This window comes from Lytechinus variegatus, chromosome 19 (genome assembly GCF_018143015.1).
Source record: "Lytechinus variegatus isolate NC3 chromosome 19, Lvar_3.0, whole genome shotgun sequence".
Classification (NCBI taxonomy): Eukaryota; Metazoa; Echinodermata; class Echinoidea; order Temnopleuroida; family Toxopneustidae; genus Lytechinus; species Lytechinus variegatus.
In genome coordinates this window covers 13375100-13393857 of record NC_054758.1, presented here as the reverse complement: position 1 = coordinate 13393857, position 18758 = coordinate 13375100, and the positions used below count along the sequence as shown (strand labels likewise).

Genomic DNA, 18758 nt, shown 5'->3' with positions numbered 1-18758 from the left:
GTCGCCCTCTTCCGTTCAACATCAAGGTCGCGTTTGACAAAGCCATTAATCAATGACTTTTCATTGACACTGTTTTAAGTTACGGAAGTCCTTGCTTCTAAATGGGGGTGAGAACAAATTTCTTGCTGGAAATAACTGGAAAGGTGATTATAAGAAGTTTCTCCACGTCGACGATCACCATTTTCCCGCACTAGCCCCCAAATAATGAGGGGACCGAAGCCACTTTTGATTCAAACGTGCAAAGTTTTCAGCTTTGTTTGTAATGAGCAGAAAATGAGAACGGAAGCGAAAGAGGGTGAGAAAAATAAGAACATAAGCAATAAGCGTATAAATAAGAGATGCTTAATTGAGCATGTTACTCTATAATAACTCTTTAATTTAACTAAAGCGGAAGCTCACCCTGAAAAAAAATTATTGTGAAAACAGAAAAAATAATAAAAACTAAAATCTTTAGATTAATTGTTTTTTATTTGTAACGTCAAGTGCGACCCGCTTTACATGTATCGTGTATTAAAAAAAGCGAAAATGTCATTTTCTTAAAACAAAATTATATATTTTTACAGGTGCCACGGAAACGGGGATGGGTGGGGGGGTCGTAGGTTTCAGCCCGCTTTTTGTCAGAACCGTCTAGAAAAACGCAGATTACGATCTGATTTTGAGCCAGATCAACAGATACATCATTTCACAAAAGAAATAAAGACAGAAAAATATTTAGCCATTATCAACATTGACTAAAATTGAAATTAATGCGTTTTAATTTTTGTTTTTCAATTTGTTTCCCCTCCACAGGGATTTTATTATTATTCAAACATAACAAGATATCTTTTCAATGACAAATCAAATTAATAACAACGAATTACAGTACAACAGTAATTGCAACAAATATATAAATTGAACTTTCAGGTTCACATAATAGTAAACAATTTAAAAGAAACAAGCGAGGAGTAAATGAACAATAATATTCATATGTATAATTGTACATGGAAAGGGAACTGAATAAATCACTTCATGTAAACATGGCACGTAATTGAAACCATTTCTTTGTAAACTACCATTTTACAATTTGACTCTGCGATATATTTTTCATTCTTGAAATAATTCTGAAGTGCAAATTTTATATTATCAAAAACAGGTAATTGATGTTTTACTCTGGAAGTGCGTTTTAAAATGCATGATATGCGGGACAGCTGCTCGTATATGACGTCACACGTAAAAAATCCCTTCAAATTCTAATAACTTTCTTAATCTTTAATGGATGTTCCTCAAACCTTCACTAATATTTTGAATTCATTTATATTTCATTTGGTATTTGTTTACAACAAACTTTCCTTCAGAGTGAACCTCCCCTCTAAGGATGAACATGATGGAAGGGGAACTTTGCTGATGAAAATGAACAATATACAGATGAAATAAGGGGAAGTGTGAGGAAAAAAAAACAAAACCAACACACGAAAAATGGAGAGAAAAAAATGTGTAAGACGTTTACGTCACTGTCTTGCAAATATGGATGTCAGATAAGAAAGCAAAATAAATAAGTTTAATGAAGAAATATTCAACGTCACCAGCCAGATTTGGAACTTCTTTGGACTCACTGACAACACGTCCTCTTACTTAATCCAATTTAAATCCTTTAATCTGCTGCCCAACAAAGCTCTGATTAATCCATTTTGATTGGAATAATCTCAGTTTATCCAAATACTATTTTGCCAAACGGCTCGCGTATTATTCATTGCTTACAGAAAAGTCTGACGCAGCCCGTTTTGGGGAAAGGTCAATTGGATAGCAAATGTCCTAGAATCTGGTAACGTTCTACGTATTTACTTTGTCTGCGAACTTTTTTTCGATATGGAATAAATATAAGCGGATTTCATTTAATTACTTATTTATATATTCATTTATTTATTTATATATTTATAATTATGATTAGTTTTTTTTTTTGGGGGGGGGATAAATTGTGATTCAATGAACAAAATAAGTTTATTGGGCTTGCCTAATTCATATTTATATTGAAAAATGATTTAGTTTTAAAGATGCGATGAAGCTATGACGAGAAACACAAACAGGATCACCAACGTGTACCACATGGGCTAACCGGTTACTAACACATATTAATTGTGCTAGAATCTCTTACGTAAAACAACATTATGGAAATACTGTAGAGTAGTGTATGCAATCAAAATGACATTGATTCTGTAATTTGTCAAAGCTCTGCTGTAGTAGGTCCGTGGCGTTACCTTTTCATACCTTTAAATATGACTCAAAGCAACGGACGTAAACGGGGGTAAAGAGGGGGACAAATTTAGCCCTCGAAAACAAAAAGTCCAGGTCAGGAGGGATTGAATCATAGAAGAGAACGTGCTATTCATTTGTCATGGCATGAGTCAGTTCTATAAAGCAATGAACAGTTGGGCAGAACTGCGGCAAATGTTCTAGGAAGCCTATAGGCCTGCAAAATGTAGCAAATTTTCTTCTCATTGCGGAAGAGGATGAATGGAGAAAAGATTAATAGAAAATCTTCCCTGCCGTCAAGGCGGATTTGTAAAAACTAACTAAATACAACAACAACCACAACAAATGACAACAAACAAACGAAGTATGATTAAGTAATAACGATGAAGGTCGGGCATGATTTCACGATAGATTAACATAATCATTCTTTGAATTATTAATAATTGTCATTATCAATCTTAACATTGGAACGTAACATATAAGCACCTGATTACCCCTTATGATTTTCTTGAATTGCAATACTATATTGCTTCAAGACAATTGATTTCCTTTAAGATAGGCGTCATGAATTACACACATGTGATTATAAAGTGTCTGTTCATGTTTGAATGCTTTCAACCTTCTGAGAAAATGACATCGTATGAAATTCTTATGATTAAATATGATGGAAGATCTCACCTGGCCTCATTTAATTAGTATTAACTCGTCTATTGGTCTTTAAAGGATTAATTCGTTTTTTCCCATTTCCACTTTTATCAAAGCAATCCTGATGCCATGGTGTTTCTTCCCGTTTCAAAATAAATTCCAGTTGTGGTCACGATTTCAAAATGAGTTCGTGCAGAATCAAATGAAATGACCACCAAAGTATCTGTTTGTATAGATAAAAAATATGTGCCAAAGGATTCTGGAAGTAATTGTTTAATTGCTGAGAAATTAACAAATAAGCACGGGATTCGGGTCAAGCGTCGGGCCGACATTCAAAGCAATAATTATACACTATATCCCACGTGCGCTTATCTGTGTTGGTGATCTTAAGTGTGAACATTTTTCAGCGTAGATTTCACAAAGTTCAGTTTATGTAACTATACCAGATCTCGATCCTCGATGATATAGTGACAATTACGATTGGTTTCACACACTTTTTCGTGATTTCAGTGTTTTTTGCAACTACTTTCATTTATCTTTAAATGTACTAAAACATGGAAGTATACAATTAAGAAAAAAAATACGAGTGCACTATTCATAATGGTATTCTATAAACGAAAAGTTCATATGGAACAGTATATGATTTTGAACACTCTCGTTCTCTCTCTCCATGTCTCATCCTCTCTTTAACATCGCTCTATTCTCTTCACTAATTCGTTTACATCATTTTAAATGTTTCCCTGTTTCGGTTTCTTTTCTATCTGTTTTACTGCATCATTGTCACCTTCTGCCATCTTCACATAACTTTTTCTGTAGGACTTTCCATTTCCTTATCAATGTATCCAATTTATGCAGTGATAATGCTCGAAACAGCAAATTCACCGTAATGGTCTATTTCTTAATCAACATTTGATATCCCTGAATAGTAAATGAAGTTGCTCAGCAAGATGAAGTAATAAACATTGCTTATTGAAGGGAGTCGTGACTGGCGCATGCAAGCTTCCCACCGATGCGGGCGCTGTTAGCTTCTCTGTAAAGAGAAGGGCGAGCCATCTTCTGCCAACATTATTTTAGACTGTCAAGCTCCCCTCAAATTAAATTGAAAACTTACAAAGATTTTCATAACAATCAACAGTATAATGTATAATCAACAATTTACCACTACAGCAATGAAGCGAGAAAAAGCAAGCATAACTATAACATTTCCGTTGGAATTAAAGTGTTAATCCAACAAATACCGATTATGAGCCAACATTTTTCCCCGATAACTTTTTCTCGTTGCTTGACTATGACCCCTTTATCAACTCTCATTTCTCCTCGCTCCGTCACAAAACCTCGTAAGGGGGTAGCCTCATTACCCCTCATTTCCCCTCCGGAAACAAGCCATGGGGGTAACGTTTGGGGGGTAATGTACTTCGTTCAAAGTAAACATGTTGAAGAAGGGGAATGGGGAAGGGGGGGGGGACCTTTAATGTTCACCACAGAATCAAGTTAGATCTTGATGTCATTATCCGCAAATAGGGAGGCGAGTAATGTGAAACGGGGTAGACTTTTCACCCCTACTATTTCAGGCCTCCTTGTCGCATCCTTTGCCAAACGCTATTTCTTGGCGTATCCTGAAGTCGTCCCTATGGGGGAATATGAGGCTATAAAAAGAGGTACTTACTGAAGTGAATCGAGACTTTGATACTCTGCACTTCCAGAAGATTTTTAGGGAATATATTTCCAATCTTATTCAGCTCAGAGATGATTGCAGAATTTTGCATCAAGGCAGTGATTTGAAAAAAAACAACAACGCGCGACTATTAAGATAGCTCTTTGTTTTCAGCTTCTCACCGATTTTCACTAAGTGTGGGCCTAATTTTGAAAATCAATTAAACTTGGATGAATCACCTACACACACACAGTCACACGTATCCCCACACCCACACTCAGGCGCGTAAACCAATGGATAGAGTACCCGGGGAGAGGGAAGTGGGGGGTGTTATTGGAAAATAGTCTTACAGGTAGACGAATTTACGGCGAAATTGATACATTAAATATGTATGCCTACCTTATTCAATTTGCCCCTTTATTCATATTCTGAATATCTAAACCATAATGTTCGTGAAGTATGGGGTAAGCAAGATCAGGGACGTCCCGGCACGATGAAGTAACTAGTGTTGACTGTGAATAAAATCACAGAATATTTGTGAGTCTCGACTGATAATGTGAACATGTTTTTTTGTGTGGACATCTTCTTCTTTTTTTTCTTCTTCTTCTTTTTCTTCTCCTCCTCCTCCTTTTTTCGCTTCAGCTGTACATGCCTAATCCCCACAGAGCTCTGTAGTCTATATGTCTCGTTGTCTCTCGAGTCACGCCCATTTTCCCAGCCACTGAAAATACAAGTTGCCCCCAAAGAGACAGACAGAGAACATCAGTTCTCCCCTCTTCTTGATCTAAGACGGAATTAGCTCTAGCCCCCAAATTTAGAAGAAGGATTAACGCCAAGATCCACCAGGGATTAAAGCAGCACATGAACGTCTTTACGGCTACCGGCAAGGCACAATAAAATGTTCCCTTTTTCATGGATTCATGTATTTGGTATCGCTTGCCTACACGTGGAAAAGACAAAATCCACCCTCAACATCATGGATGCGGAGGAAATTGAAGTCTGTTCTTAAAGGCGAAATTCCCCTTAATATCATGATTACAGAAAAAATCGATTTAGCCGAGCAGTGAAAAAAAAACAGAACGTCAAAAGAATTTTCACTATAGGGCCTAGATGAATTATGCATTTCTCCATTCATTTTCTTTGTTGCATTTCGACTGTATATGTCATGGAGAAAAAATAAAATAATGACAAATGAGAGAGATAGAAAAGAGAATGAAAGAAAAGAAGGGTGGTGAGAAGAAGAAGACAAAACAAGTTATTTATCAAGAAAAAAATACAGAACAACAAAAATGTTGCCTTATTTATATCCAATGGCATGTATTCGGTCGGTTAACAGGTTTGGAGTCGGTTTCGCACCCCAAAACGACAAAATCTAATATGTTATTTCCATTGACAAATCATCGGTCGGTTAATCGGTTAGGAGTCGGTTTAGGCGGTGTTAGGTAAATTCTTAGCGAATGAAAATCTCATGATTCACGAGATTTTGCAGGGAGGAGGATTTTTTGGTCAACAGAAGCCACTAACGACTAGTCTGCAAGTTCAGACTCTTGTTTGACGATTTAATCAATTTTACCATATCTAGAGTGACGACGAGACGCCAAAAGCTTTTACTCCTCGGTCTGTGTCAAGTAATAGCAAGTCATCATACATAGTGCATCTAGTCTCACTTCTCCAGACTCTGCATAATGCACTATGCTAATTGCGAAAAGACAAGTGTCTGTGCCTACAGACTAGCTAGCGACTAGATACATACTAGTACTCAAAAGTTATTCTTAGCTGGTATTAAGGTTCATGCCCGAACGGCCTTCTCTTATGGGAGGCCCCCAGGAAACATATAGTCTAAAAAAGGCAATAGACGGGATACTGCAGTCCCAAACCAACTACAGAAGTAAATAAATCCCCCAAACCCTCAATAAAAAACACTTTATCAGATCCCGAGAGCATGAAACAAGTTAAAAGTTAGGTTTAGATTTGAGATAAGCACCTGGATAATGTTTCAGAATCGTGAGAGATAACTAGAATAATCATGGATACTATAATAGAACTCGTTGATGTTTACTAGACATCGTCCGATGTTGTATGACATTGTCATGCTTGTTATTATACGTCGAGTTCATTCCCTGGTTTTATTTGAATACAGTGATTATAATGAAAATGACAATAATAATAACAACAAAAATCATGATTTAGTGAGGAAATCAAATATGGACAATAACAAGCATCATGTCACAATCACGTATGAGCGAAATGGACTTGACCGACTAAATGTATGGCATTTATTACCAATGACATATCATCCCTCGGTTCGGAATCACTTTCGTTAGTGTGAGTGTACTGTGTGGCTTGATCATACCTTTACTGATTTATATAGATAAAATGAATTATATCCCTCTTAAAATTCCTAGTAATGATAATAACAATAGTCAGTTCTATTATAGCGGATAAAACATTATGAATATCGTCTCTTTGCGCTTCCAAAGGACTTGGATATCATAACCAAGGTTGTAGCTCAAGCAGCCTTTCCACTGCTCGGCATTTCAAGGAATAAATAATTCCTGCCAGGTATCCATTCACCTCAGCTGGGTTGAATGCAGCACAATGTGGATAAATTTCTTGCTGAAGGAAACTACGCCTTGACTGGGATTTGAACCCACGACCCTCTGTTTCAAAGTCCGGAGACTAATCCACAAGGCCACAACGCCCCACAGGAGCACGATCGCTTCTAATTATCATCCTGAAATAAACATTTCAGCAAATATGTTGTCAGGAGAATTCGTAGAATAGTAATTATTTACCGTGACGATGAGGGCGACAAAGACAAAGCTATACCTTTCACCGTTAGCGCGTTTCCGTTTTACACCCTGGCGAAGGCATTTTCCGGAAAAGTAGCCAAAAAGCGACTAGTGAAGAGTCTACGTCTACGTTTGTTTACATTATCAGCTGGGCGCGCGATCCAAAGTCCGCACCGAAGTTATCCCGCAGAACATGCCGTACTTGCAAATGGTTCAATACGAATGTTTGCCTTGATCATTTGCCTTGCCGATTTGCTTATGTCTGTCTTTCTCTCTATCTGTCTATATATCTATCTCTATCTATCTATGTAACTGCAGTATCTATCTATCTAATAATCTCTGTACTCTCTCATTCTTTATCTAACATCTATCTATCTCAAATTCTCTATCTCTCTCTATCTATCAATCCATCTGTCTGTCTTTCTCTATTTCTCTCTACCTACCTATGTAACTTATCTGTTAATTTGTCGCTCTTCTCTCTCATTCTTGATCTACATGTATCTGACATCTATCTCTCATATTCTCTATCTATCTCTCTATCCATCTATCTATCCATCTGTCTGTCTTTCTCTATTTCTCTCTATCTATATTTATCTATTTTTAACTAGAGTATTTATCTATCTGTTAATTTGTTAATAATCTTCTCTGTCTCTCTCATTCGTTAATTATCTATTTAATATCTCTCTCTCTCTATCTATCTATCCATCTGCCTGTCTTTCTCTTATTCTCTCTATCTATATATCTATTTTTTTAACTTATCTATCTGTTAATTTGTTAATATTCTTTGTCTCTCTCCCTCTTTATCTAACATCTATCTATCTCTCATCTATCTATCTATCTATCTATCCATTTGACTGTCTTTCTTTATTTCTCTCTATCTATATATCTATCTATGTATCTATCTATATTTGTTAATTTGTCTATCTTCTCCGTCTTTCTCATTCTTTATCTTTCTATCTATCTAATCTGTCTCTCAAATTCTCTATCTCTCTCCTTCTCGAGCATATCTGTCTGTCTTTTTCTCTTTGTCTGTCCATATTTCTATCTATAACATCTCTCTATCTATCTATCTATCTATCCTTCTCTCTCTTTCTCTCTCTCCCCCTCTCCCTCTATATATCGACATCTCTGTCTCTCCCCCTCTCTCTATTTATCTATCTACCCATCATCTCTCCCTCTTCCTCTCTCTTTCTATCTATCTATCCACCTCTCTCTCTCTCTCTCTCTCTATTTCTATCTATCTATCTGTCTATCTTGTCTCTACCTATTTATCAGTCTTCTATATCTATCTTTCGGCAGCTTCTAAGTGTATCAATCCATCAAACTTCAATTTGTCTTTCCATTATAAGTATCTGTTTATTTTGATTTTGTCTGTCATTCTATTCATTTAGTTAATAATTTATTTTTAGAAAAAAAACTATCATAAACAACGCGACTGCAAAAGCATGTTCGGATTTCACTCCTGACTGCCGCTCTCTCTGTACATGAAGTGCCGAGGAACTCTGTGCTCTGATGAGTAACTGTGCATGCATGCGGTGGTGGACTCGCCTGTGTCGCACGCTGCATGCAACCAGCGACGTGTGTAGACTCTTCACTAGTCGCTTTTTGGCTACTTTTCCGGAAAATGCCTTCGCCAGGGTGTAAAACGGAATCGCGCTCACCGTTACTGACCTTCCCAAAACCGCAGTCGGTACGGTGGCATTACCTGAAGAAGTCTGAATCCACGTGGGCCAGTGATTCAGAGATTATGGTAAGCTCGGGAAATGTTTGAGAGAGTATGAGAATGTTACAAGTTAAGATTTGGACAGCTTGATAATTAGGGAGTGACCATGGTGACAGAGGCCCTTGACACGTTGACATGATTTTGTAAAGGCAGACATGACAGAAAGAAACGCTCACATATCTGCATATACAGATATAGGGACATAGAGACAGAAAATGAGAGAGAGAGGGTGAGATAGGAATAAATTTGGGGGGAATGGGGTATAACAATAATAGTGACAACAATAATAATGATAACAATAATAATAACAGTAAAAACGATGATGATGGTGGTGACAATAATAATAAAACAATATTAACAAAAAATACTGTTAATAATGATGATGATAATAACAATAATAAAATTAAAAAGCACAGTGAGAAAAAGAATACTCAGACAACAACAATAACAAAAAACCTGACCATAATTTAGAAATTTCTACAACGATAAACTTGTAATTGTGTGGTCATTTTGGTTAAAAATGAAAAATAAAACTTGTACACAACATAACAGAGTATCAAAATTAGGTTTTTAACAATCCTGTCTACCATCCGTCTGATCCTGTTACTTTCGAGTAAGCGCTAAAGATTATATAGGGCTGGTAGACCATGTGATAGCGATCTCTTCCAGAGAACTTAAACTCCTATCAACTTACTTGAAATAGGTCCTCGAGGTCGCGGTTAAGACCGGACGCCCGTTACATATAGCGTTACAACTAATGAAACTTTGCCATTATCGCAACTACATTGGTAAAGGCGCCCAGCGGCCAATTAAAATCAAGGTTTCCGTGTTACTTACCATAATGGCAAAGTTATCAAATATGCCATAGTTATGACTGTCTGTGAAACGGACCCCCGAATTGGCGTTATTCAATTCAAACACACATTGTACAAACAACAGCTGTTAATATTTCTATCTATTAGTCCATAAATATATACAAAATCCTCTATTCCTTAATTAGGGAATTAACTTCATATTCTAAATTAAAAATTTAGGTTATTCATATACAAACATAGTGTTTATAGACATACATAGGGAGTATTAGCAGCACAACACGGGCGCTTTCTCGAACATTGAGAATCTAATGTCAAAATTAAGCCCTTCATGACAAAGAAGCCTGAGTCGAAAATCGGTGAATCAAAACAACATGACTCTGGACAAACGATATATTTTCAATTTTTAGTCAGCTCAAAATCTTAGGACGATTTGCTGTCGCGGTTCACCAATTTTCAACAAAGGCCTGTTATCTGCACATTGTGATTTGACGGGCATTTCCAATAGATTCACTTTGTTGTAGAATCCAACCCCCGTGGCAATTGCAAAAACTGCAAATTCAACATCCACGATGAACAATACTAGATCAAGAACTTATAAACCTCCTGAATCATTACCCAAGATGTAGCATATTGATCGTGTATAGTAACTAATTAAAAAGAACACTACCCTTCACAAAGTCTTTACTACCTTGTGGGTGTTTCATAAAGCTGTTCGTAAAGTTACGAAAGACATTACGCACAACTGGAACATGTTCTTAGCTCATAACTCAATTACATAGGAATATCACATAGAACAAGAAAGGATCACCAGTCGTGCGTAAAGTCATTCGTATCTTACGAACAGCTTTATGAAACACCCCCCTTGTTTGAATAGAAGCAGAATGCTTATTGTGTGCTTCCATTCACAAAGTGAAAAGAACACAGTGCTCCTCAGTGTGTTCACAGTGTGGAAGACAATGTGAAATCACCTTCACACTGTTAAATTGGAGCATTTCAAGGGTGTGAATCACATATTCACATAGTCGACCATGTGAACACAGTGGGAACAGTCACACTGTTGGTGTGTCCACAGTGTGAAAATATGTCCACATTGCTGAATTTGAGCACATTAACAGTGTGAATAATAAGTTCAAATATTTCCCTCTATGCCTATGTGAACACACATAACTTTAAACCAATATTCACTTTATATTTCCTATTGATTTATGAAAGGATAATTTCATTAAACCAATCCAACTGTACGTTGCCCTACTTTCTTTCATTATTTACAAAATGAAGTTTGATCTTTCTTCTTTTTCACTCGAAATGTTTCATTATGGTGATGGCACAGTTTATATCGAATTGATCTGGCCATATGAAATAGAAGATAGATCTTGACCTGATGTTAAAGGGAAGCAGATTGCAATCGAAAGGGTCGACTTGATTTACATTGACATTAGTTCGTATATGTTTCACACAAGGTACAAAAGGTAAGGGTATGGTTTTCGGAGGGTGAGTTCTCTAAAAAACTGATTTCCCTGAAAGAAATATATGAGGAAAGTTCAAGATTATGCTTCAGTCAAATCTACCCTTCGGCGGCCAGACCACCTAATGTAGCTGGTACAATAAATGTTAAAACGGCTGATTTCGACTCACCGTACGGCCGCGGAAAGGGGAAATGTAACTGTAGCATAATCTGAGGTATCAGTGATAAGATACTGGCAGACTATGCATTTTTTTCTCAGGGTAGTGCGATTGGAAAGTATCCCGACTTATAATGATTGTTACCACGCTTATCAATATGAGACATAGCCCTCCGTCTGATCACCTCAAAAAGAAAACCGTCTGTACCCACTGGTTTATGTAGCGACAAAGGTCCAGGACCGAAGGGATGGTAACTCGGAAAGTAAGGTTTGCGAGGAAAATTCCTCTTAGGCAATATTGGCGGTTGTTGGCTTGGCCCTGGAATAGGAATTGTCTTCTGTTTAGTGGTGGGAGCAATTGGAGGCGTAGTCGGTGGCGCCTGCGTGACCTTGTACTCACATAGAGCTGACGGTCGACTCCCCCATTCGAATGGATCCTCACCTTCCCACCTGGGACTGTATCTTCTGCGGTCGTTTAAGAATAGAACAGCGCCCTCTCCGTAATCCAAAGGTTCTACCAGATCTAGGATTCCGCGTTCGCCACTGAACCAAACAGGTCCTTGCCTAGCTACCCTAGGCTGGAACAAACCGATCCAGACTGTTGTTGGCTCTGATGCGAAACGAGTGATCCATTCGAATATGAAATTGTTTTCCTCGACGGTGTTGATGGTGACCAAACCGGCGCCAGGTTGCTCAAGACCGCATTCTTGGTGGGCAGCAACTTGGAATCCACCAACGTAAGGTGACCTGTTGTATTTGAAGGGTATTATCCTGGAGTGAGAACAATTAAGTAAATAAAAAATGAAAAAGGCCTCTCCAGTTTTGGCAAAACCCCTTAACATGCTTTATTTGGATGTTTTCGTTCTTGTTCCATTTCTAAATGATATGAACGCCTATGTCCCAGAACTGATTTAGTGTGGATGATTTTAAACAAAACAAGTGAACGCATTTGACGATTTTACAGGAACATCAATTTTGATTAGGTGCCCCAAATCGGGATTGGGTGTCGGATAACATTGACTTTAACATTTATAATTTGTATTTTAAGAAAATGTGGTTTCGTCCCTTTAAGTTGTGGTATGACGCTGAAAACGTCTCTTGAGCCCATCAATAGATGAAACATTTAAATACTGAAAGCTAGCGTGGTAATGAATCGGATCTACTCTAACATAAACCCTATTAAACTAATAGATCAATCGCTTAAAGCAGTTGAAATAAATTTAAGTAAATTGAGAAGATGACGCATTTCTGCAATTAACAAATACTGACGATAAAGATCTTCTTTTAAATCTATTCTTAGGATAATTAACAATGGTTTTTTTTTCGATAAGAGATTCGAAAAATGTGATCTATGTCGCAAGAATATGCACTTCTGCATTACAATGTTATAATTCTTCTCTTAATTAATCTTCAGTATCACTTCCACTAGGATCATTTCTCCATTTATATAGATGTCAAAATATCATCGATGATATCAGATACAGACTTCTGTTCAATCCCACCATTACTTGGTCTAATATTACTTGGCCTAACCATTGGCTTAAAAATGGGAAGGGGTTGGGTGGGGCGCTTCCCCCCCCAAAAAAAAAAAATCACTACCCCCAAAAAGAAGGAATGGGAAAGTGTGAATTATGATACTATTTTTGTAATATCATATCAAAATCTGTCCAAAAATGTCGAAGTTTTTGTTCGTTCGCATCGCTAGCTCGCAGCGTTTTATGAATATTGCCCAATACGCCATATCTGGACCCACAAAACTGTTGGCTCATTACGCCGCTGGGCCTAACTATGGTTTAGTGTAACGCTGCGATGGTCTAATTTTTACTTTGTCTGCTTAGTATTTTGCACTTTAAAAAATCTAGACATAACATGTAAAGTGGATGAGCAAGTGGACAATAGACGAAATGGGTATAACCTCATTGGAAATTAAACAAATCTATTAATGGGACAAACAATAATTATAATAGTAATAATTATAGCTGGATTTATTAAGAACATTTTGCCTCACGATACAAAATGCTGCTATCATTACCCCGAAATTAGCTCAGTGCTGCCGTATAGGCGCTAAAGCATTCAAGGAATTTCTTCATACCAGGTACCAATTCACCTCATGCACCTGGGTGGAGTGCAGCACAATGTGGGTAAAGTTCTTGCTGAAGGAAAACACACCATGGCTGGGAATCGAACCCACATCCCTCAGATTGAAAGAAGAAAGTCATATAACCACTATGCCACAGCGCTCCCACAATGCCAATAAGGCCAAATAGTAGACGAAATGGCTATAATGGAATTAGGGATAGACCATATGGCAGGAGACCAAACGGAAGGTCTGGGAAAGTTGTAGACCAAGACAGTGGCCATTTATCATTTCCTCAAGATGCTTTCCGTAATCATATATTGGCAGCCATCACTGATTATTTTCCTCCGGCTCTCATTCTTCGGAAGTACTTAATAGATACATTATACGTCAATAATTACGGTTGTCATAGCAAGTAATTTTGGAGTTTAATTGATTGCCCCCAGTTTAACTCTAATGGGAACGATGTTGTTATTGAAATTAAGTAAAATACCATGATTCTAGGCTTTTCATTATATCACAAGGTCCGGGGTTCGAATCCCTCATCGGAAATTGCGTAATCCGGTGCTGTCAAGGCTCTATCATTTCGAATGCATTAGCTCCTTCTCTCTGAGACTAAACTTACTTGATTCATTAAAAAAAGTGCAAAATTATTTTCCTCACACAGACATGGTTCGGAGACTTGCATGAATATTTCACTTTAGATATTAGATTGCAAGTTATTTGTATTTCTTTGTTTTTATAATTGAATGCTTACTATTGTTTTGTTATGTTTCGTGAATTTCGGTTGAAATACACGTAGGGCCCCTTGTTTATTATTATTTTTTATAAATGAAAGAGTTACCTTGTTAAAAATAAAATGACAAATTAGAAAATTACAAAACCCTGGTGAGGTTAATGAAATGCTACATAAGAAAAGAATGAAGAAGAAGAAGAAAAAACTTTATCTAGATCTGTTTTGAAAATTTCCTCGCAGCTACGCTGAACCGGGAAATGAATTATTGAGAGCATCATCATATTCAGGAGACATTAACGATATCCGAACCCATTATTAAAGTTATTATTTATCTCTATTAATAATGCCATTATTATAAATGATAATATAAACCAATTATGAGAGAGGAATTCTCACGAGTCCCTACCATGCGGAATTGTTTACAAACATAGATTTCCCAAGAGGAAAGAAAACATCGTGTGCCACAGCGTATTCACAGTGTGGAACACGGTGTGAAATCACGTTCACACTGTTAAACTTGGGAATGTCAACACCGTGAACCTGTTCCACAGCTTATCCTAATCCAGAATGTGAACACTGCATGCTCACACATTGTGTGATGCTATTTCAATTATTGATCAAAGTGTATAATTTACTTTCTTGAAGCGCTTTGAGATGGACCTGTGTGCTATTTAAGCAGCCACTGTTATCATGATCTTTTTTATTATTCATTGTCCACATTTTTGCGAGTTGGGTGATGGTAAAACAAGTTTTCCACAAATCATATTAAGTTACAAGTAGGCCTATTCATTTCATATTTAATTAAGCTCCGTTTCACTTACCAGTAACAACTCCCGTTTTCCAAAGTGCTAAACCGAGGGCATCTTGTAGCAGTGCAACTTCCACATATCACCATGGCAACGAACACTACGAAACAGAATGCACGTCCGGTCATTTTCTTAGATTTCAATAGAAGGAAATAACAGGTGTCTATACATCCAATACACAATTTTCCCAATAATTTGCTTCTTCTGGCACCGAGCAAGACGTCCAATACGAGAGGAAACAGGAATCAAACATTAATGTGAAGTATATCTCACTCATTCATGTGAAATATTAGAACAACTTTTTTAATCAAACCTATGTATCTCAGATCAATCTCCGACATCCGCATATATATTCTAATAAATCTAGTACAGCATATACCCAATCTTTTCAAAAATATAAATTCGGGTCCTCCCTCAAAATATCTGCTTTCGGGATCTAATTGAGAACATATGGACGTAATGAGCTGATTTCAGAATTACGTAGGGTCTACACATTATTCGTAAAGGTTTATCGTTCGAAACTAAAGCTGGAAACGTTCCGGGGATCAACCAGATTCCAGATTTGGTGACCCGTCACATAAAATCCCGGGGCAGATGTTGAGGGTTTCCGAGGCTGCAGTCACACCAACGAAACCGATCCCAAACCGACCGATGATATGCCATTGAAAATAACGTAATAGCTTGGATCGGTTAGGAGTCGGTTTCGTTAGTTGTGACTGAGGCGCATTCTCCATCAGTAGCCCAAGTGGGTCAGAACTAACCCTCTCAGCCCCACGCGAGGAATAAAACAACATTTACCGTCATTTGTAGGCCTGTTTCTAGCACCTACAGGGTTAAGGAACACTGGAAAAGGTAAGCCAGACCTGCGATTAAGCACTTGGCTTAAAAACCTGAAACATAAGAATCTACTGAAAGGAATAGACTTGGTGATATGACGGGATGATCAGTAAACGGATTATCGGGCATCGTGAATCACATATATTCACGCAGGTCACCAATATGGCCTCCTAATAAACGCATACATAAAAATATACTTATTCCTTAATACTTTGAAAAAAAGTATGAGCGATTCAAGAGATTAAAATAATAGAAAAGAGAAATACAATATAAACTGGATACTACGAGCATCCAACTACACACATTTTCTCGGATGATATATTGTCTACATCGGGTGTTATTCGGATAATTAAACCCGGGTTTACCCCAAGTCTAAACTAAAAATTTAGACCACACAACTAGGTTAGCTGGGTTTCATATTTACCATATTGATGGCATTTCTCATTTATTGATTAATTAATTGAAATTCAAAATATCTTTGTATTTTCTTATTCTTCCGATTTCACATCTCATTTATTTTTTACAACTTTTTGCAGCAAAATACATGGCAACTGGCACTCCTTGAAAATGTGGTCTAATTTAAGTTAAAGATAAATTCCAGTTTTGGTAACGATCTCATTTTACAGAATCTAATATAATGACCACCCAAGTGTCTGTTTGTATGAATAAAAAATATGTGCCAAAGGATTCTGGAAGAAATTGTGTAATTGCTGAGAAATCAGCAAAATAAGCGCGGATTCAGTTACTTCCGTCGGGTCTTTATTCAAGTGCTATAATAATACACTGTCCCACGTGTGCCTATCTGTGTTGGTGATCTTCAGTGTGAACATTTTTCAGCTTAGATTTCAAGATTTCACAAAGTTCAGTTTATGTAACTGTACCAGATCTAGATCCTCGATGATATACTGACAATTAAGCCTGGTTTTACAGACTTTCTCATGAAATCAGTCTTTACTGCAACTCACTGGCATTTCTCTTCAACCCAAAATCTTGCCACTATCAATATAACATCCATTACATCGTTCTCAACCTCACCCCACCCCATGAGGTAATACATGTAGTATGACGTCATACGGAACTTGACGTCACTGCATGCGCCTGCGCAAATATTGCCGCTTGGAAGTGCGATGATTGGCCATAAAAAAGCCTACGTGACCGAGTGCCACGATCACCACTGAGTCTGCGGCACCCCAACAGCCCCCCACTCCTAAAACACATGCTTTGTATGTCTAATTTAATAACATCCGTTATTTTATGTCTATTTTTGATAAGCACACCTATGAACCAGCCACGGCTATCGGTGTGAATTCTAAAAAGGAAACAATTAATGCAGTGTCATACCCGGTCCCCGTTTCATAAAGGCTTGTTAGGCCTACAATAACAAACACATATTTTCTAGACCAATTTCCAGCCAATCAGAACGAAGGATTTCAGTATCTTTATGCTGTTATTGCAAAGCTGTTACCATGACATGTTTAATGAAACTGGCCCCCGAACGTTTCCACCTGCTTATATGACGACGTATAGACAGGGTGTAGAACGCCACTTTTTGCAATCCATTTCTTGATTCAAGATGATTTTTTTCGTTAAAAAAAACCCAAAATGATTTCCAAATAAAATACAATTGAATTATTCTTGTTTTGTGTTGTTAAAAGATGCATTTCTTGATGTCAATAATGGAATGGTTGGTTGAGAAAACGACTGGCTGCGCGTACAATACGTCGACATACAGTACGCCCCCTGAAGGCCATCGCACACCTTACGATCGGTCTGCGTTGTTAATATTGAGATACATTGTTTTAAGTCATCGAACGAATCCCTATAAAATTGTGACTATGCTATCATCCTTGTAAAAATAAAAGCGAATTTGATATCTGGGTATCATGGCGTCAAAGCAATCTTACGATTGGCTACGATTTGAAACTGGTTTGGCCTTTACTGCAAAATATAGGCGTGCAATCATCCAAAAATATTTAAATTAGTATTCGTTTGGTTAATTTGAACCTCAAATATGAAAACAAATATTTTTCATTCAAAATTTCAGATAATGAGAGAAATGCGATTTGTTACGAAATCGGACTGTGGATCAGTCGTAAGGTGCGGGGTGGCTTTAAAACTGTTGGTATATTGTCACGTATGGTTTAACGCGCGACATGCATTTAGCTCAAGAAATGGCAACCGGTCGTGTTTTTAGTTTTTGGGGAGTTATCGCAGAGCGAGCAGAATGCAGAACGTAGACAAAAAATAAATTTCCAAATGTCCTTCGATGATAAAAGAGCAATCAAGAAATCTTCTTAGAGACGAACTAGCGAATCAAATCAGCAAGTGTCGTCCTAGACCTCGACAAACGACATATTTGCAATTTATCGCCAGCTCCAATCTGAGGATGAAACTGCTGGTCCGGTTTAACAGTTACCGGCAAAGACCTCTCAGCTGTTCCTTGCCATCAGACGGGAATATTTTCCATACATTTACTGGGAGTCTTGATTCTTTCTGCATCGCGGTGTGACAATCAAGGGGCTTTCACAATTGCTCGTGCGATCGTTTGCGATCATTTGGTCACAATTTATGTTGCACAGAATCGCAACGGTTGGACGCAATCGCACCACCAACAGTGAAAGGGGCTTACGAACACCTTTATGAAATGGCTCTTGGCTGCGACAGCGTTTTCGGAGATCGCAGCCCGCCGCCAAGGTAAACAGTTCATACCCTCTGATGTGTATTAATAGAACGCCGAGTCCATCCTTCGATCGGCGATGTCCACAGTGACACATCTGGAATAACTCCATTAATCCCAATAATTAGACAATTCCGTGTTTAAA

At 37.6% G+C, this 18758-nt stretch overlaps 1 protein-coding gene across 1 annotated transcript; it reads right to left on the bottom strand.

Annotated features, from left to right (window-relative positions):
- Positions 1-11578: 11578 nt before the first annotated feature.
- On the bottom strand, positions 11579-18435 carry LOC121406288 (30 kDa spicule matrix protein-like). The gene is made up of 2 exons (XM_041597303.1): positions 18353-18435; positions 11579-12251 (listed from the first exon to the last, which is right to left on the bottom strand). The coding sequence occupies exons 1-2, from the start codon at positions 18433-18435 to the stop codon at positions 11579-11581; spliced, it is 756 nt and encodes a 251-aa protein (XP_041453237.1).
- Between the last annotated feature and the right edge of the window lie 323 nt (positions 18436-18758).